Source organism: Jaculus jaculus, chromosome 14 (assembly GCF_020740685.1).
Source record: "Jaculus jaculus isolate mJacJac1 chromosome 14, mJacJac1.mat.Y.cur, whole genome shotgun sequence".
Taxonomy (NCBI): domain Eukaryota; kingdom Metazoa; phylum Chordata; class Mammalia; order Rodentia; family Dipodidae; genus Jaculus; species Jaculus jaculus.
The window spans coordinates 65,043,183-65,063,366 of NC_059115.1; the positions used below are offsets into that span (position 1 = coordinate 65,043,183).

Here is a 20,184-nt window from a genome sequence, read left to right on the forward strand (position 1 = left end):
AACCTGGGTCCTTAGGCTTCACAGGCAAGCGCCTTAACCGCTAGGCCATCTCTCCAGCCCAGTGGAGCAAGTCTTGATGGTCTCCGAGGGCCTGGGTCCCCTTGAACACCAGTCACTGGGCCTCTAGCTCCTGATAGCTCCCAACCACAGCCCTCAACCACTTCCTCTCCCACTGGTCTGTTATATATACCTCCTTTCTGTTCCCTCAAGGCTTCTGGAAATTCTCTCTCCATCTCCCTAGCTCCTCCACAGATCTCAGCTGAAGTGTTCCTTCCAGAACTACTCAGTACCCACAGGTGCTGCCCACTGATCTCACGAGTCATGTGACTAAACATGGGCTCCCTTTGAGGCAGGACTGGGGACAAGGCCTGTGCCTGCCCGCCACCGTGGCATCCGAAGCCGGATGCTCCCAGTTCTGTCAAGCCCTGATGGCGTCAGGGAGGGACTCACCCTGTACTTGACTTTGTTCAGGGTCGTCTGTGTGTAGAGAAGTGGAGAGGAGATCTTCAGAATCCTCCAGCAGGCAGGTGTGAGGGGTCGTCTGAGGCCAGGGCTCTCTCAGGACAAAGCAGGCAGAGTGACCCAATGTGTCCTGGCTCTGTGAGGTGAACAGCCAGGGAGGCAGCTAGGCAGGGTTTCTGAATGTCCCAGGGGGAGGACTACACCGACTGACATGACCACGCTGTCTGCACAGCAGATGTGTTCCTGTGGTGGCATGCCCTCCTCCTAGTGTGTGTGGGGGGGGGGGTAGACGGGGCGAGGGGCCCGGCCTTACCTGCCTGTCGAAGTCCTGGTGCTTCCATGGTGTGCTCCCCATGGGTCACCCAGGGAGCCATGGGGTGAGGACATAAGGACCTGGGGAGTCCTACAGGGCGGGGTGTGTACCAGGCTGAGGCCTGGAGAAACCATGGGGCCCCTTGGAACTGGAGTCTTGGATACCCAAGTTCATTAAGAAGACTTCACCACGCACCCACGAAGACCTCAGGCGAGACACCTCAACTCCCCCTGTCAGCTTCCCCACCCACAGGGGACACCTTCTTTGGGGTGAGGCTCTTGTAGGTTTAGAACCAGGCCCATCCCAGGGAAGGACTGCAAGCATGTTAGCTATTCTTGTTCTTGCTTGTTTTGTTTCTGAGGCAGTTTTTACTCTTTAGCCCTGGATGGCCTCAAACTTATAGGAACCCTCTTACCTCCACCCCCAAACGCTGAGATCACAAGTGTCAGCCATCCACACCTGGCTTTATTATTTAGATTTTTTAAATTTTAGTTTTGTTTCTTTTTATTTATTTGAGAGCAACAGACAGAGAGAGAAAAAGGCAGATAGATAGAGAACGGGTGCTTCAGGGCCTCCAGCCACTGCAAACGAACTCCAGACGCGTGCGCCCCCTTGTGCATCTGGCTAACGTGGGTCCTGGGGAATTGAGCCTTGAACCGAGGTCCTTAGGCTTCATAGGCAAGTGCTTAACCACTAAACTATCTCTCCAGACCCTTTAAAATTATTTTTGTTTGTTTTTTATTTATTTGAGAGCAACAAAGAAAGAGAAAGATAGGTAGAGAGATTTTTTTTTTTAATTTTAGAGAGAGCAAGAGGGAAAGAGAGAATTGGCATGACAGGGCCTCAGCCACCAAAATCAAACTACAGACACTTATGCCACCTGAGGGCATGTGCCACCTTGCGTTTGCCTCATCTTTGCATATCTGGCTTCTGTGGGCTCTGGAGAGTTGAACATGGGTCCTTAGGCTTCCCAGGCAAGAGCTTTAATCACTAAGCCATCTCTCCAGCCCTAATTTTTTTTTAAATATTTTGTTTATTTTTATTTATTTGAAAGCGACGGACAGAGAGAGAGAGAAAGAGGCAGATAGAGAGAGAATGGGTGCGCCAGGGCCTCCGGCTATTGCAAATAAACTCCAGACGCGTGCACCCCCTTGTGCATCTGGCTAACATGGGTCCTGGAGAATTGAGCCTCGAACTGGGGTCCTTAGGCTTCACAGGCAAGTGCTTAATCGCTAAGCCATCTCTCCAGGCCCAGCCCTATTATTTAGTGAGGGTTTTTTTTTTTTTTTTTAGGTAGGGGTCTCACTCTAGCCTAGGCTGACCTGGAGTTAATTGCAGACTGGCCTAGAACTCACAGTGATCCTCCTTCCTCAGCCTCCCAAGTGCTGGGATTAAAGGCATGTGTCAGCCGGACATGGTGGATCTCCATGAGTTTGAGGCCACCTGAGACTACATAGTGAATTCGAGGTCAGCCTGGGCTCGAGTAAAACCCTATCTCAAAAAAAAAAAAAAAAAAAACAAAAGGCGTGTGCCACCACGCTCACCCAGCTTGATTTGGTTGTTTGTTTTGTTTTGAGATAGGGTCTCATTCTGTAGCCCAGGTTGGCCTCAAACTCATGATCCTCCAGTGTTCTGTGGGGAATTACAGACATCCTCTACAACTTCTTGCTGCTATTTTCATGGTGAGGCCAAGCTCTGCCGGGGGGGGGGGGGGTTGGTGGTGGTAAAAACATGGGACACTGAGATGCCGGAGGAATGCCTACCACGAGTCAGGCCCCAGGGCTGCTAAGGGAAGCCTAGGGCCTCCTCAGCAAAGACCTGCCCTGGCTGCCTGGGCTGAAGGCTGGCATAGGTCCCATGCCACAATGGACATGGGTCAAAGATGGCACGAGTGGGCACAAGTCTAGGTGTGGCACCCTGGCCCAGGGTTGCTATCAGGGGCCATCTTTTGTGGGCACACGACAAAACGAGGGAGATCTGAGCTCCACAGGCCCAGGGTGGGGCAGGGAAAAGTTTCCAAGGTCAATGACACATAATAATGAGTGTCACTAAATATGTTCCACAGGGCAGGGGCTGGCCACGTGCCCTGTAAACATTGCTTTATTTTGTCCCCACAGTCTGGAAAAGGGGACGCAGGCCTTTGTCACTGATGAGCAAATGGGCCCACAGAGTCCAGGGGGCCCTTTGGGGTCACACAGATAGGAAGTGCAGAGCTGGGTTAGGAGCACAGGGCCACAGGCTGATGGAGCCACAGCCTGACGGGTCCCAACAGCACCTCCCCCCACCCAGGGACACCAGGAGCCCCAGAATCTTGGGGAGAGCCCTAGCTCCACCTGGAGTGGCTTGGTGGTCCCAGGCTGGCCACCTCCTCTCAGAGCCTCAGTCTCTCCCTCTGCAAATGGACTTTGTGTCTTTGCCTGAAGAAGGTGAAATTCCAATGAACCAGACCCAGCACCCTACCATGGGACTTCTGCCTGGGTGCTCCCATTGGCTCAGCTCTCTGTCACCCACTGCTCAGTTTAGGCCTCAGGGTGTGCTCACTGCTATCCCTGGTGTCTCTCCATGTCCTCTGAAACAGGCCAGACAGGCCAGCTCCTCACCCGAGCCTCAGTTTACTCATCCATGCACTGGGGCCATGGTGTGGACCTGGGATTGGCTAGAACGCAGAAAGCGTTTGGCATGCGGCTTGGCTACCCTTGCTTACCTCTGGCTCCCATGAGCGCCTGCCTGCCAGTCTGCTGGGGTGGCTGTCACTTGGCGATGGTGGCCTAGGAATGTGGGTGGGGGCCCCTGGGGCAGCCCTGCCCTCCCAGCCTCCTTGGACAGAGGCCTCAGTGTGAGGAGCCGAGTCCTTTCCTGGGCCCAGACCCATGACTGACCGTCTAAGAATGCTGCCCATTATCCAACTCACAGAGCACAAAGAGGCCACGCGGGGGCTCACAATCCAGGCGCCTGCCGTGGCGCATGGGGGCTTCAGGTCCCCACGCCGGCTGGCAAGTCCCCTGACCACAGAGGTCAAGGACATGCCCAGAGTTGGCAGAGGGTACTCACACGCAGGAATGAAAACCATTTCCTCCAGCCCCTCAGGAAACACAGAGGAGAGAAGACCTGGGGTAGGACCCTCCAGAATGCAGGGGGCAGGGCCCAGAGCACTGAAAGGGGGCCTGGCCCCTGTGGGAACTCCCTAAACATGTCAGTGTGCAGGGCTGCCTCAGGGCAGCATTGCAACCCCAGTGGATGCACTAGCAATGGCTGGAGTTGCAGTGTGGAGTCAAGCAGTCAAGGAAGCACACGGGGCTTGCTTCTGACCACCTAGGCGCTATGTGACCTTGTACAGGCGTCTGAGCCTTGGCACCCATGCAGCAGTAACTGGCACCAAGGTCCCCAATATGAAGGTCACCTGCTTAGACAGCTGGCCAACCAGGCCTGGAAGGATCTCCTGAGAAGGCACCTCAGGGAGAAGAAAGCTAGTTCCAGGGCCAGCAAGTCAGCAACAGGCCAGGCACCCAGACATGTGCCTAACTTTCCAGCCCACAGCAGCCCTGTGATGTGGGATCCACACCTCCCTTTCAGATCTGGGAAACTGAAGTTCATGTCCTCCCACCTACCGCCCCCACACACACACACACACTGGAACTCCAGTGTCTTACAGATGCAATAGCTAGAGGCAGGGTTGGCATACCAAGCTTCCAGAGAGAATGGGAGAGCAGACCCCCATGGGATCCTCTGGCATTCTGCTTCCAGAATCTTCCTGTCCTTGATGTGCCACTCAGAGGTGCCAGTGTGTCAGGACCACTTCCTGCAGGGAAAACGTTAGCCAGGTCCAGCCCAGGGGCACGGGAGGGCAGAGCCCCTCTTTCCAGTGCAGCTCAGGCCCCACTGTTATTTTTTCCAATTGAAGAAGAAAAACATTTCCTCCCTCCCCTCCCCCTCCCCTCTCTGCAGCTCTGCCCCACAAGGCCAGAGGGGAGTGCAGCAGGAGAATGGTGAAGCCCAGACCACGGGACCTGCCCTTCAACAGTGAGGGGACAGGCTTTCCCAACATACAAAGTCCAGGCATCTTCACGCCATCTGGGCAATGATCTGCTGCATGTGTTGTGAAATGAACTCGTTGTTTAAGGCCTTCTGTGGGCACACTGACCTGCTGCTGTGGAAGACAATGGGGGCTCTGAATTCCAGAAAGCCCATGGCCTGCCCAGACCCCTCCAGGCTTGACACCTTCTCCCTATTAGAAAGGGACAATGACAAATGCTGCAGATATCACAGTCGTTAAAGATGAGTTAGTCCCAGACAGAGATCTCCTCCCCGATCTAATCAGGAGCCTGAGCAGCATGGGAAGGGCCTGAGTCACAGCGACATCAGCTGCACTGGCACGGGTGGGTACATTGCTTGAGGTGCCATGCACCTCACGCCCCTCCAGTGCCAGCCATCTCCCCATGGGCTCCCCAAAACCTCTCCTGGGAGGACCCCCAGTTTCTCAGCAAGGCCCCCCTTCTTTGGCATCTCTGCTCACCTAGGAGGCTGGGTCGACCCTCCTGGTCTAAAGGAGACAAAGCTGAGCTCCAGTTCTCATCTTGCTAAAGCCCCTAGTTTTCCTGACTGCGAAATGGGCTCGGTGACCCACGTCTTGTCTTCTGGCTGCAAGGACCCTGTGAGGGCAGCGCTGGGCTCAGGATTTAGCTTTCAGTGACCCCATCGGCCGCTGTAGGATTCAGAACATGAGGTGGGGCCCTGATCTATCGCAAGCCTCCTGCCCCCACTCAGGGTTCCAGCATGTGCTGTGTGGGGTCCACTACCCAAAGCTGCAAGGGGAGAAAAACTGGTATTGGCTTAATGCCTGTGATTTATCTTTAATTTTCCAAGTCTTTCAACCTTCAAAGGACTAGTATACCTTATGCTGGTCCTCATTTTATAGCCCAGGAAACAGGTTGAGAATAAGTAGCTTGCTGCAGCGCTCAGACCACAGCACATCCTATCACCAGTTTGTGAGGGTAATTCACACCGGAGTCCAGGTCCCAATACCCCCCCACCTCGGAGGCTCCTGAGTTCCACCATTCAGCTTAATAAAAGTCTGTGCCCACAGTGTGCCCAGAACAATCCACTGTGTGCCCCTGGGCTGAGCTAAAACGCCATGGAGCATTATCCTCAAGGCTCAGTGGGGGGAGCTGCAGGATGCAGCAAGAAGGCAAGAGGAGCTGAAACAGGAAGGAAGCAGGGAGGGGGAGGGAGAAGGTTGGGGACAGGGAGGGAAACAGGGAGATGCAACAGAGACCAGAGACAGAGACACCAAGAGATAAGAGTGGAGGGGAGAGAGGGAAAGAGAGAGAGAGAGAGAGACTGCAGAGGGGAAAAGAAAAAGAGAAGTAAAATAGGAGCATAATAGAGGAAGAGAGATGGGTAGGAGGCTAGAGAAAGGAAGATGGGCTGGTGGTAGGGCAGTGCTGAGAGGACAGGAGGAGGTAAACTGAGGCAGCTCTGTGCACACCTCTGGCTCCCATAGGTGGCTCTCACGGCTTGCATGACATACGCCCTCCCCACAGAATGAGGAGGACCCCGAGTCCCTGAATTAGTGGCCCACGACAAGAGTCTCCAATTGCCTGCAAAGGAACACACTCCCAGCCATCAAAGCCAAGGCCAGAGCTGGCACAGAAAAGGCTGGACCAGAGCAGGCAGGCACAGTGGCAGGAAGTCCTGGGGGGTGGGGGGGAGGCAGGGCTGGGGAAGTGGGTGGTTATAGACCCAGCCCTTTCTGCTGACCCCAACCTGTAGACACAGGGAAACCCCCTACCCAACCTTCCTTCCCAGCTGGTTGGGTACAAGGTATCACCCACTCTCTTGAGCCATCACCAAGTGTCAGCTGCAAGTCTCCTCTGAGAGTCTAGAGCTGAGGGGCTGGTGGCTTTTGGAGAAAGGTTGTGCTCCCTCACTTCTGGGCGTCAGTTTTCATGTCTGTAAGATGTGACAGATAACAGCCTCTGACACTGAAGGCACTTGGCATGACCGGGCTTGTGTGGGTACCCACCAAGTATCTGGCACTGTGACCTCACTAGGGCCACACTACCTGCCTCCACCCAAGATCTACCTGGTCTTTTGGGGGAGGTCACAGAATGGTGGGAGAGCTTTATGTCCTTCTAGAGTTTTAAGAGCACAGGCCTGGACCTTGTGGAGTTTCAAGACTGGCAACTCACAGGGTGTCCACACAAGGACCAAAGCCAAGTGCGGGTGTCCTGTCCAGTTCAAGTCTGCATCATGGCATAACAAGACCAAAAATACTTCCTCTCCGGTGGCCTGCTTTAGCCCCATCACTCAGACCCTGATGCGTGTAAACCCTTTTCATTGGTTTTGGGGGACAGATTGCAAGATCCCAAAGGGCTTGGTGTCCCTCGTCGGTCTGGCCTTCTTTGTGGAGCCTGGCTGGTGCGCAGGGAAGGGGATGGACAGGGGAAGACTGGGTGGGGGACATGTTGGGGAGGGCTGGGACCAGGGAGGAGGAGGTGAAAGATGGAGGGGAAATGGGGCGCTGAAGGGGAACAGGGACAGGAGGAGTAGGGAGCAAGGGCAGTGGGAACGAAGATGGAGAGGAAAGAAAGACAAGGGGAAAGGCACGGGGCGCGAAGTAGGGGAGTCCGAGAGATTTGAGAAAGCGAAACTCGAAACTCCAGGCGGGCAGTGGAGGGTGAACGGACACGCAGAGACAGACGTGGAAAGGGACAGGGCCAAGGAAGAGAGGGGGGAAAGCAGACAAGTGCGCGCGAGGCAAGCCGGATGGCCACTGGCGATGAAGGCGCACGGGAGCAGAGGCCACGCGGGGGCCTCCAAGGGAGCGAGCCGACGACACGCAGATTGTGAGCAGACCCGTGCCGGGCGTCATGGGTGGGGTCCGTGAGGGGGGGGGAAGGCGTGACTAGGAAAGTGGGAGGAGTGGGCCCGTGCCTCGAGGGCGTGGCGTCCTCGGAACCGCCCCCCGCCCCGCCCCGGGCTGTGCCGCGCGCCTGAGCCGGGCCCGGGCGCCGGGGCCGGGGGCGGCTGGCGCGGGCAGGAAGCGCCTCGCGGCCCGGGCCCGCCCCCTGCCTCCTGCCGCCTCCGGGCTCCCGGCTCCGGGCTCCCGGCCGCGCCGCACCCCATGCACTCGCCGCGCCGCTCAGCCCGCGCTCGCCTGGATGGCTCGTCGCGCCGCGGGCGGCGCACCCCCTAGCGCCCGGGCCGTCCCCCTGCTGCGGCGGCGCCCGCGCTCCCCAGCCCCACCGCGGGTCCCGGGGCTGCAGCTACAGCTGCCGCTGCTGCTGTTGCTCGCGACGGCGCGGGCCGGCGCCCTGGAGATCCAGCGCCGCTTCCCCTCGCCCACGCCCACCAACAACTTCGCCCTGGACGGCGCGGCGGGCACCGTGTATCTGGCGGCCGTGAACCGCCTGTACCAGCTATCGGGTGCCAACCTGAGCCTGGAGGCCGAGGCAGCCGTGGGCCCCGTGGCCGACAGTCCTCTGTGTCACGCCCCGCAGCTCCCCCAGGCCTCGTGCGAGCACCCACGGCGCCTTACGGACAACTACAACAAGATCCTGCAGCTGGACCCCGGCCAGGGCCTGGTGGTCGTATGTGGTTCCATCTACCAGGGCTTCTGCCAACTGAGGCGCCGGGGTAACATCTCGGCCGTGGCCGTGCGCTTCCCACCGGCCGCTCCGCCCGCCGAGCCGGTCACCGTGTTCCCCAGCATGCTGAACGTGGCCGCCAACCACCCGAACGCGTCCACCGTGGGGCTGGTGTTGCCACCGGCCGCGGGCGCCGGGGGCAGCCGCTTGCTGGTGGGCGCCACGTACACCGGCTACGGCAGCGCCTTCTTCCCTCGCAACCGCAGCCTGGAGGACCACCGCTTCGAGAACACGCCCGAGATCGCCATCCGCTCCCTGGACGCGCGCGGTGACCTGGCCAAGCTCTTCACCTTCGACCTGAACCCCTCCGACGACAACATCCTCAAGATCAAGCAGGGCGCCAAGGAACAGCACAAGCTGGGTTTCGTGCGTGCCTTCCTGCACCCGCCCGAGCCTCCGCCGGGCGCACAGACCTACGCGTACCTGGCGCTCAACAGCGAGGCGCGCGCCGGCGACAAGGAGAGCCAGGCGCGCAGCCTGCTGGCGCGCATCTGCCTGCCCCGCGGCGCCGGCGCCGACGCCAAGAAGCTCACCGAGTCCTACATCCAGCTGGGCTTGCAGTGCGCGGGCGGCGCGGGTCGCGGCGACCTCTACAGCCGCCTGCTCTCCGTCTTCCCCACGCGCGAGCTGCTCTTCGCCGTCTTCGAGAGACCTCCGAGCACCCCCACGGCCCGCGCCACCCCGGCCGCGCTCTGCGTCTTCCGCTTCGACGACGTGCAAGCAGCCATCCGCGCGGCGCGCACCGCCTGCTTCGTGGAGCCCGCACCCGACGTGGTGGCGGTGCTTGACAGCGTGGTTCAAGGCACCGGGCCGGCCTGCGAGCGCAAACGCAACATCCAGGTACGCCCCGGGGGCGGAGGCTGGTGGGAAAGCGGGAGAGGAGAGTTCTGGGGTGGGAGAACCCCACGAACTGGGTGCTCAGCGGGTGCGTGCTCAGGGCCCTGGGAGCCCAGACGAACTTGTGCGGGGTCGGGGTGGGGGACAGCTGGAATGTTTCCCGGAGTACAGGTGAATGTGTGGGCATAGTGGTGTCCCTTGAGGGATGATTACAGGCAAAGTTAATGGCCCAGATGTGCACGCGCGGGTCTCAGGAGCGTGTTGGGTCACAGGTGCGCGTGCCTAAGAGTGGGGCGGGGGTCTAGGTTTACGCGTATGCCCAGGTGCTCCCAGACTGCAAAGGTGCGCCTACTGCGCAGGTATGTATGGAGTGTGCTGAGCCCAGTGCAGACCGAAGGTGCGCACTGTGTGAGCCGGTTGGAAGTAACGGTGCACGGTGGCAGGTGTGTTCGTGGGTGTGCCAGCTGTGCTGGGGGTGGGGGCCAATGACCAGCAACACCCAGTGGGGCTTGCAAGATCGTAAGCAAGCAGGAGAGTAGAAATGAAGTGGGAGCCTGTGGCAGGGGACAGTGGTATTTAGTGACAGATAAGTTCTTTAGGGAGATTCTGTGGTTGGGAAACAGGTGTGTGCCAGAGGCCAACTTTCACTCATTCAGCAAATCCCCAAGTGAGTTCCTCGCATGATGGACCTGGGGTGAACACTAAGGCAGTGGAGTTGTCACTAAGCATGTCACAGGTGTCTTCAGCAAGCCTATACAGTACGCATGAAGAAAGGGGCACAGGGAGGTTAAATAACTGGCTCAAGGTCATGCAGCTGGGCAACAGGGCAGAGGTTCTTGTTCTAGAGGGTCTTGCGCAAAAGCTGCCTGACGTCAGCATAGGTCCTTGGTGCTGGGTTTTGCTGCCTTGTGAACACAGCTCAGAGCGTGTATTGGGCACACACACTGGTCCCCTCAAGGATTTCACCCCAGGAGGTTGTGTCTCCAGTTGACCCTCAGAACGTGGGTCACATTTTCCTCCTTGAGTCATGACACCCCAGAATGACACCCAACTTTGCAAAAGACCAAACCCAGCCTTCTGGTGTTTGCTGAACCTCCCTGGGTCCCTGCTTGGTCCCTTCTCTGAGATCCCCAGTGGCAACTGGACTCTTCTAAGATTAACCACTTGCATGGGTGTAACCGATTCCCACCCCCCCCACCCCGTGCTTTGAGCAAGCCCACATTCTCTGTAGCCAGGGCTGCTCACTACCCTGACCACCAGACCCAGCGGGTGAGGGACAGACTGTCCCAGGAGCTGCTTCACCGGGTGGGGTCAGCTGCTGCATAGCTCTCGCCTTCCACACAGCCACATCCCCAAGGAGGCTGTCCGTGGGGCTGGGGATGAGGCAAGTAGGACTCTCCCCTTTGGGTGAGCAAAGTCCTGGTGCCCGGAGGGGACCAACCACCTCTTAGCCCCCCCTGGACCGCAGCCACCCTGTGCAGGGGCCCCTTGCTGAGCATGGCTTTGTGGTGTTCCTCAGGCCACTCCCTCTCCCTCTCTGGCAAGAGCTGCCCTGGTTCCCACGGTCCCTGGTTCCCCTCAGCCGACACAGTGAGTCACCCTGCTGAGGGAGGCAAGGCCTCTTCAGGGACACAACCTCAGGGTGAGGGTGACTTATACCTCCTCCCACACCAAGAGACACAGACTTGCAGCTGAGGCCCTTCTAGGTCTGCTTCATTCTCCCCTCCCCATGTCGGTGGGCACAGGCCAGGTGCCTGGAAGGCCCCCCACAAGATAAGTACCAGGCACAGGGGTCTGAGCCTCCTGTACAGGTGGGGTATCAGTGGATTTTGGTCACCGTCCGTGGCCAGGCTCTTGATAATTCTTCAGCACTTGGGTGAAATCATCCTGTCTTGTCACTTCCTGGCTGTGTGACCTTGGTTGAGCAATAGTTTCTGAGCCTCAGTTTCTTCCTCTGCAAAATGAAAGACTAGAAAGACAATGTTATCTCGGAGAAGCTTCGCACTCAATAAGTGACTTAACACAAAGTCAAGCACTTTAGTGCCTGCCGCACAGCAGGCGCCAGAGGTTTGCGATGTTTCCGTGGGGAAGGTGTGCCTTAGTAGCAGTGTCCCCTGGCTTTTCAGGCTCAGGGACAGCACACTGTGACCCGACAAAGCTAACTCTGTGGCAGTGAGGACCCCACCGTCTCACACCTGCCCCCTTCCCCACAGTGTTCCCAGCCCTCTGTGCTGAGGACTGATGAATGGCCCGGGGTCACAGGCAGAGCGGGCTTAGGGAAGGAAGCAGTGTCAAAGACAGGATAGATGTGCGGGCAGGAGGAAGCAGGCCAGTCCACGAGAGGGGCGCGACGGGGGTCCAGTCAGAGGACACGGCCCCAAGGGATCTAGAGGAACAGCAGAGTGGTCTGTGCAGGTGGGGAAAACAGCAGGCAAGAGGTGGGAGGGCAGGCAGCACTTTCTCCTAGGAACCTGGGTAGCCATGGAGGGTTTCGGCTAGAGATGTAGGCTGTTCTCAGCTCCTCTGTTAGAAGGGGAACATCTAGGGATAGCGTGGGATTAAATGAGATGATTTATCCTGCCTGATGTTTAGCACGCGAGTGCGCGCGCGCGTGTGTGTGTGTGTGCGCGCACACACACACACACACACAGAGTTTGTAATTGCTGCAGATATTTCCGTATTATTTTAGAAAGTCCGTAGGGAGCTAGCAGGGAGGTCCAGGCAAGAGGTTCCCTGAGCCACGTCTCTGCGCTAGGCCTTCAACTGTAGAGCTAGCTGGCCAGGCCCTGGGAGATGCTGAGGGCCTGGAGCCAAACAGTGCACAGTTCTGGACAGGGTCTGGGCTGAGGTTTAACCCTGGTGAGAATTGGGACTGACACCATGGGGGAAGAGTCCCCTCAAGTTTTGCCCAACCACTGGATGGAGGTGTGTGTGTGTGTGTGTAGGGGGTATTTCTGTGTGGCCTCCAGCACCAACTGGTCTGCCTGCACTGGACATGAGGCAGAACATGCCTTTCTGTCTGGTCCCCACCCACCCCGGGCTCAGTCTCAGGAAACACAGATTCTTGTCCCCACTGTGGGTGCTGCCAGTGATTTCTCGAACTGTCCCTGAGCCTCTGGGTAGCCTCGGATGTTCCAGCCTCACCTCGCAGGCCGTGCCCTTCGTTCATTGCTTTTCCGCCAAGAGTAAAGGCTTCTCCTTGGGAACCCAGCCAGAGGAAGGGAACTGCTGATGACTGGGATCACAGGCAGGGACACACTGTCCCCCAGCCCCAGGAGGGCACTGGTTTTGCCCCTGATGGTTTCAGTATGCTTAGAGCCGCTCGAATATTTTGAGAGTGAGATGGAATGAAGAAATGAGTGCTGCTTGGTGTGCTGGCACAGCCTGTGATCCCAGCACCGGGGAGGCTGAGGCAGGAGGACTAAGCTGTGTGTGGTGATGCTGTCCTGACGGAGGGGGAGAGAGGCAGGCTGCTTGGATCCCTTTCCTCAGGTCATGGTGTGTTTGAAGGGAAAGCAAGTTGGACAGTTGTGGGCTGTCAGTGGGGAAACTGAGACAGAGGGTCTCCCACAAAGTAGGGCCAGATGGACGTAAACCCTTCCCTAAACTTTTCTCCTCACCCTACAAATGACCATAACATGTGTACACTTAATCTTGCAACAGCACAGCAAATGCTGTAACTGCATTGCCAAGGTGTCTTTTTTTAAAAAATTTATTTATTTATTTATTTGAGAGCGACAGACACAGAGAGAAAGACAGATAGAGGGAGAGAGAGAGAATGGGCGCGCCAGGGCCTCCAGCCTCTGCAAACGAACTCCAGACGCGTGCGCCCCCTTGTGCATCTGGCTAACGTGGGACCTGGGGAACCGAGCCTCGAACCGGGGTCCTTAGGCTTCATAGGCAAGCACTTAACCGCTAAGCCATCTCTCCAGCCCCCAAGGTGTCTTTTTATAGTAAAGGTGGAAAAAAAAAAATCCTCAAGCAGTTTTAAGGCAGACATGCGGTGGGTGGGCGCACAGCTTAGGAAGGTATTTTCTGCATCAATTTCAGGGCTGAGATGCCAGATGAAGGCGCAGGGAAAGAGTTTGCAAGATGGGCTTTATGTCTGAAAGGGATTTGGGAGTGCATGCCCCATGGAGGCGGGGGGCAAGCAGAGAGCTGGTAGGATTTAGGGGAGAGCTTGGCTAGCATGACCTGCGTGGAGCCTGGCCCACAGCCCTCCCACCCTGAGAATGTCTGGCTCCCTTGTATTATACCTGGGGGACTAAGCTGCCAGCGCTTCAGTTCTGCCCGTGTGCTGTGTGACCCAGGACCAGTCATTGACCCTCTCTGGTTCTCATTCACTCTCACTCTGGAAGAAGCACAGGACCTCCTTCCAAGGATATGGGTCATTTAGACTGTCAACACGCCCAGCCCAGGAAATGGCTTGGTGCAGCTATTAGAGGGAGACAGTGCATCGGAGAACACGCTGGGGTGTGGAGAGTCTCTTGAGGAGGGCAGGCTGGGCCCTTGCAGCCCATGAACTCCAACTGAGCTCTGAGGGAGCAGAGGTGAGATAGAGGGGTGTGGTGAGGGTGTGAGTAGGTCCAAGCTGCAGCGTAGCTCAGAGGCCAAGGCAGGCTGGGGGAGCCAGCCCGGGGCCTGCTGTGAATCAGCAGAGGAATCTGGGGTAACTGGAGAAGGTGAGGGTCTCATGGCTATCCTTTTGAGGGGTGGGGATGGAACCCAGGGCCTGATGCATGTAACCACACACCAGCTCTGCTCACATTCTCACCAGCAGCACTCTGGAATCCAGGCAGTCCCCAAATGGGGGGGCGGGCAACAGCTGCTGCAGGGAGGCAGGTGGGTGGGATGAAGCTCCTTCAGAGGGTAGAGGAGGTGAGGGCCACCTGGACACACTTTTCTCTGAAAACGCCCCCTATCTCAAGTTGGGTGTGGTGGCACATGCCTTTAATCCCATCACTTGAGAGGCAGAGGTAGGCGGGTCACTGTGAGTTCAAGGCCACCCTCAGACTACGTAGTGAATTCCAGGTCAGCCTGGGCTAGAGTGAGACCCTACCTCGAAAAACAAAACAAAAACAAAAAGCCCTATCTCAGCCAAGCGTGGAAGTGTGCATTTGCAATCCCAGCACTGGGGAATCTGAGGCAGGAGCATCCTGAGTTTGAAGCCAACCAGGACTGCATAGTGAGGCCCTATCTCAAAAAAATCAAGACAGGGAGCCTAGCATGGTGGTGCACACATTTAATCCCAGCACTCGGGAGGCAGAGGTAGGAGGATCGCCATGAGTTCGAGGCCACCCTGAGGCTACATAGTTAATTCCAGGTCAGCCTGGGCCAGAGTGAGACCCTACCTTAAAAAACAAAAAATAAACAAACAAACAAAAAGTCAAGACAGAAATCCAAAGGCTAAGCAGCGTCTTCCCTCTGGAAGAAGGGAGCTCCTTGGCTCTATGGATGTGTAAATGGTCGATTGTCAGGTGGTGCACTTGAATGGTGTCACATTGAAGATGTGAATCCAGACTAGCCTGTGCTGTGCTGGGGATGGGGTTGGCAAGGCAGTTCCTACAATCCAGATCATGCCTCACTGTTGTGGGAGAGGTGGAATGGAAGGTGTCACTACCTGGGACACGGCCCACAGTCCCCATCTAGGCAGGCCATGGTGGCCATGCACACATGGAGTTTTAGGAAACTTGTAGGTGGCTCCAGTCCTGGTGGCCACCATGGGATCTGAGCTGGGGTGTTTAGGGAGAGGAGCATAACCTGGAGTTCCTGTAGGAAAGAGTCCTCACTTAGCCATCAGTGCCACTGTCTACATTGTAATTATCATCATGGGTTGAGAACTCATCCTGTGCCTGGCCCTTTGGAAAGAGCTTTGTGTCAAGTTTGTCTTAAATTTTTTTTAAATTTTAATATTTATTTTTATTTGAGAGAGAGAGAGAGAGGGAGAAAGAGGGAGAGGGAGAGAGTGGGTACACCAGGGTATCTAGCTGCTGCATATGAACTCCAGATGCATGCGCCACCTTGTACATCTGTCTTATGTGGGTTCTGGGGAATCTAATCTGGGTCCTTTGGCTTTACAGGTAAGCACTTTAACCACTAAGCCATCTCTCCAGACCTCCCCTCCCCAATTTTTTATTAATTAATTAATTAAATTGAAAGAAAGAATAGGCATGCCAGGGCCTCCAGCCACTGCAAACAAACTCCAGATGCATGCACCACCTTGTGCATCTGGCTTTACGTGGCTACCGGGGAATTGAACCTTGGGTTCTTTGGTTTTGCTAGCAAGCACCTTAACGGCTTAGCCATCTTTCCAGCCCTCAGAGTATGTCTTTTGATTCTCGAAACCCAGTGAAGTGAGCGTGACCTCCAGTCTACAGAAGGGGGAGCAGTTGGCTCAGAGAGGTTAGGGGACTTGGAAGGGGTCAGCCAGCAGGCACAAGGAGAATAGGCGGGCTTGCTTACATTTTTACTCCCTGGTTCCCTGAAAAGCACTTCCTGCAGTGGTGACAAAGCAGGCGGAGGGGCCATGGGCCCATTTTAAAGGTGAGAACATGGAATCTTGGGGAAGCAGTGAGGCCTCCCAGGGAAGCCTGCACAACAGTCCAGTGCCAGCCCTGAGCCTGTGTGTGGCTGGGGCAGGACCCCACAGCCACCACCAGGTGCAGGCTCTTGTTCCCAGGTCTGTTCCTCCCTTGGCTTTCCAGCACCTCTTTGGCAGTATGTCTTATGTGTCCCCGACTTCAGGTGGATGTCATCCAGGGAGGAACTCAGCCTGGTACATGACATGCCCAGAGAGTGGAATCGGTCCTGCCCCAGTCTCCTGGAGACTCAGAACAGTGAGGTATATGTATGCCTCTCATGCTGAGCAGCCTCATGGCAGGTGGGAAGGAGGTCTGGAGGAAGGTCTCCTGGGCACTTAAGACTGCCAGGGGTGCTAGAGAGATGGTTCAGTGGTTAAAGGCGCTTGCTTCCAAAGCATAATGGCCTGACTTCGGTTTTTCATGACATATGTCTGGAGTTAGTCTGGTGGCAAGAGGCCCTGTCATGTCCACTCATTCTTACTTTCTCTCTCCTTGAAAATAAATAAAAACAGTTTTTAGAGCTGGAGAGAGAGCTTAGTAGTTAAGACACTTGCCTGCAAAGCCAAAGTTGGACCCAGGTTCGACTCCTCAGGACCCACATAAGCCAGGTGCAGTATGTGGCGCATGTGTCTGGCAATTCACTTGCAGTGGCTGGAGGCCCTGGCGCATCCATTCTCTCTGTCTCTTTCCTCTGTCTCTCAAAATAAATAAATAAAAATAAAACTTATGGGCTGGAGAGATGGCTTAGCGGTTAAGCGCTTGCCTGTGAAGCCTAAGGACCCCGGTTCGAGGCTTGGTTCCCCAGGCCCCACATTAGCCAGATGCACAAAGGGGTGCACGCATCTGGAGTTCGTTTGCAGAGGCTGGAAGCCCTGGCGCGCCCATTCTCTCTCTCTCCCTCTATCTGTCTTTCTCTCTGTGTCTGTTGCTCTCAAATAAATAAATAAATAAAATTTAAAAAAAAACTTATTTTTTTAAAATAAGTTTTTAAGAAAGATTATGAAGCCGGGTATGGTGGCGCATGCCTTTAATCCCAGCACTCGGGAGGCAGAGGTAGGATTGCCATGAGTTCGAGGCCACCCTGAGACTACATGTAAATTGTAGGTCAGCCTGGGCTAGAGTGAGCCCCTACCTTGAAAACCAAAAAAATAAATAAGTAGATAAAATAAAAAATATTGTGGGCATGCAGAGAAGGAGTCATGGTGGGGCAAAGGTGGAGATGAGGTGGCCAGCTGGGCTGGCAGGATGAAACCAAGAGGCCAAGAGTGTGAGGCCTTGCCTGAGAGCCAAGGGCTTGGGCACTGTCCTGGGGGTCTTGGAGAGCCAGTGTAGCTTTGGAGGGCAGGGGAACAGAGACACAAGGCATGTGGCTGATCTGGCTCTAGAAGAGCTGGTGGTTGCTGCTGCCAGGTGCTGGTTGGAGCCCCCATGGTAGCTGGACCAGGTGACTCCCGAGGGCTTTTCTGGCTCTCACAATGGTATAGGCATCGCCATGGAAATGAGATGCTCCCCCCCCCCACACACCTCAGGGGACAGCCCCAGAACATCTCTGAGTGCCAGCTACGTGCAGTTGGATCTTGGTTGCCCCAGATTCCTCCTCCTTACCAAAGCCATGTTGATGGGGCCACTCAAGTGGGAGTCTGGTAGCCAGGCTCTGAGGTCCTTTGTGTACTGAGCCTCCTGGACAGCTAGGCCCTAGCCCATCCAGCGCACAGCCCTTAGCCTGAAGCACCATAAATCAGGCACTGGAGGAAGGAGGAAGCTCAAGGCTCTGTTCCAAGGCCTGCAGGGTCCCAGCGGGCTGCTCATACCGCGGCACTTCAGTAAATAACGGGGCTGTGGGCAGTAGCCTTGAGATGAAGGCTGCAGCCTGAGCTGAGCTGAGCTGAACTGAGCTGAACTGCACTTAGCTTGGCAGTGGCCAGCTGCCTTCCCAGGCCCCTTGATGGGCCTTAGTTTCTGCAGCTGATATTTCTTCCCAGGGCCCTCCCAGCTCCAAAGTGGACGAGGTTGTCCTCTACTTCCCCGGCAGCGAGGCGGCAGCCCGGACAACTGTCCAACTGGAGAAGAGAACAAGGCCCCTTTTCCCTGCCGCCCGCTACCCACCACTGCCATGTTGGAGCTGGAGCTGGTGGGGGAGGGGGCCTCCGGCTAGGCCAGGGAGGAGGAGAGTAAGGCCCACACCACACTCCATTCCTTGGGGATGAGATGGGGGAGGGGCCGGGGACAGGGCCAGACCAGGGAATGAGAAACAGCCTGGAGAAGGGGGAAACGTGGCCACGTCTGCTGGCCGTGGGCAGCTAACCCAAAGCTGCTGTCTGAGTCAGCACCATGGGTCCCAGGCAGCAGAAGCGCAGGCTGCTGAACCCCTACCACATTGCTCACTTGCTAAGAGTCCTGGAGCTCCGGCTCAAGACGCCTGACTTCTGCAGTTACTTATGAGGGGCTCCCCTGTTCTTAAGCACCCTGAGCCCTCTGCCAGTGACCCCAGAGCTAACTGGGAGCATTTATTGAGCATCTGTGGTGCTCAATCTTTCAGACTCCTGCAGCACCCCCTCCTTGAGGGGGACAGGGGCCCACATGGACAGTTACAGGGAGTAGGAGCCCAGACCCAGTGAGCCGACCCAGTGAGCCCGTTGATTCCTCTTCCTGGGTCCTTGTCTCTCCGACCTGAAGAGTCGCATGGACAGTCGGTGAAGAGTGAACGGACCAGGATTTATTTACACTGGAATACAACGATTTCAACAAATCTTGGCGACAGTGGGCTTGCCAACCGCGATGGTGCAATGGCTGTGGTTACAGCTCACAGCTCAACTCGTGATGGGCCGCAGCGGTCTCATGGAGTGTTTGTTACAGCTCAAGGTCCTTGGCAGGCTTCCTTCCGGAGACCAGTCAAGAGGAGTCCTGTTAGCCAGGCGTGGTGGCGCATGCCTTTAATCCCAGAACTTGGTAGGCAGAGGTAGGAGGATCATCATCGTGAGCTGGAGGCCACCCTAAGACTACGTAGTGAATTCCAGGACAGCCTGGGCTAGAGTGAAACCCTTCCTTGAAAAACCAAAATAGAAGGAAAAAAAAAAAAAAAAGTAGTGGCTGGAGGCAGAAACAGCTGGCGGGCTCCCAAGGCAGGTGCTAGAAACCTTCATCAGATGATCTGAGATGAGTCTGCCCCAGGGCTGGGGCAGGAACTGCACTTCCTGGTGGTCTCTCTTCACCCTGGAGAGTCTGTGTGCTGAGGCGCTGAGTGGGAATTGATATAGGCACAGATGGACTCTGATGGGTCATGGAAACTAGGTGAAAATCAGAGCCGGGTGTGGTGGGGCACGCCTTTAATCCCAGCACTTGGGAGGCAGAGGTAGGAGGATCTCTGTGAGTTCGAGGCCACCCTGACACTACGTAGTGAATTCCAGGTCAGCCTGGGCTAGAGTGAGACCCTACTTTGAAAACAAACAAACAAACAAAAAAATTGGTGAAAATCATCGAGAACGAGTTTGTCAGCCCACCAGAAATTTAAAACTTCCCACCGATGCTAAAATGGCAGAGCAGCAGAGTGGTATGGCAGCTGAGTCCCCCCACCCCAGCCTAGATGTATGGCCGGACGAGGAAAGCTGCCCTGTTTTTAAAACAGCCACACAATGAGTATGGCCAAGGGGTGCAGGAGGGTGGAGTGCTAAGCCCTGCCCGCTGGCTTCAGTCACAGTGCGGAGGGGTCTTTTCCCCTTTCATCCCCTAACCCTGTCTGAAAAAGTAACCCTAACTGCCTTTAGGGCATAGGGGAGCAACCTCCAAAAAGGGACATCTTTTTTTATTTGATAACCTCATTTTATATCTTTTTTTTTTAAAACTTAATTTAATTTAATTTTTCTTGAAGGGGCAGCAGTCATGGTCCCTCTAGGGGCCTAGAGAGGTCCCCAGTAGACGAAGGATTTTATTTTGAGGTTCCATCTGCATGACCGTTTAGAGTTTGAACTATGCCCTTATAAAGGAAGTGACGGGGTGCCCAGGGCCATGTTGTAGAGACTAAGAGCCCCATGACTGCTAGATGTTGGTAGTGAGATCTGCTGCTCCTCACTGTCTCTGACCATCCCCAACTGACTCACATAGGAACAGCATTCCTCCTCTTTCAGCGACCAGGAGACCAGGGCATCCAGCAACAGCTGCTAAAGAACCTGTCTGGCCTTGGACTACAACCATACTTTGAGCAGTCTCGTCCAGGGCACCAAGAGATACCCTTAGACACGCTCTGATGTAAGAGAGACAGAGGTGGCATGTCCTCCTACCCCAGTACCTATTCCTAGGCTGTTCCCAGTGCCCGGAGAAAAATGACCTGGCTGGTCGCTTGGGCCTG

At 56.0% G+C, this 20,184-nt stretch overlaps 1 protein-coding gene across 1 annotated transcript in view; it reads left to right on the plus strand.

Moving 5' to 3' along the window:
- Positions 1–7,920: 7,920 nt before the first annotated feature.
- Positions 7,921–20,184, plus strand: part of Plxnd1 (plexin D1) — a 54,632-nt gene continuing 42,368 nt past the window's right edge. The window contains exon 1 of the mRNA XM_045133569.1: positions 7,921–9,261. Coding sequence (XP_044989504.1) covers positions 7,936–9,261 — 1,326 coding nt within the window. The 5' untranslated portion in view covers positions 7,921–7,935. The remainder of the gene's footprint in view (positions 9,262–20,184) is intronic.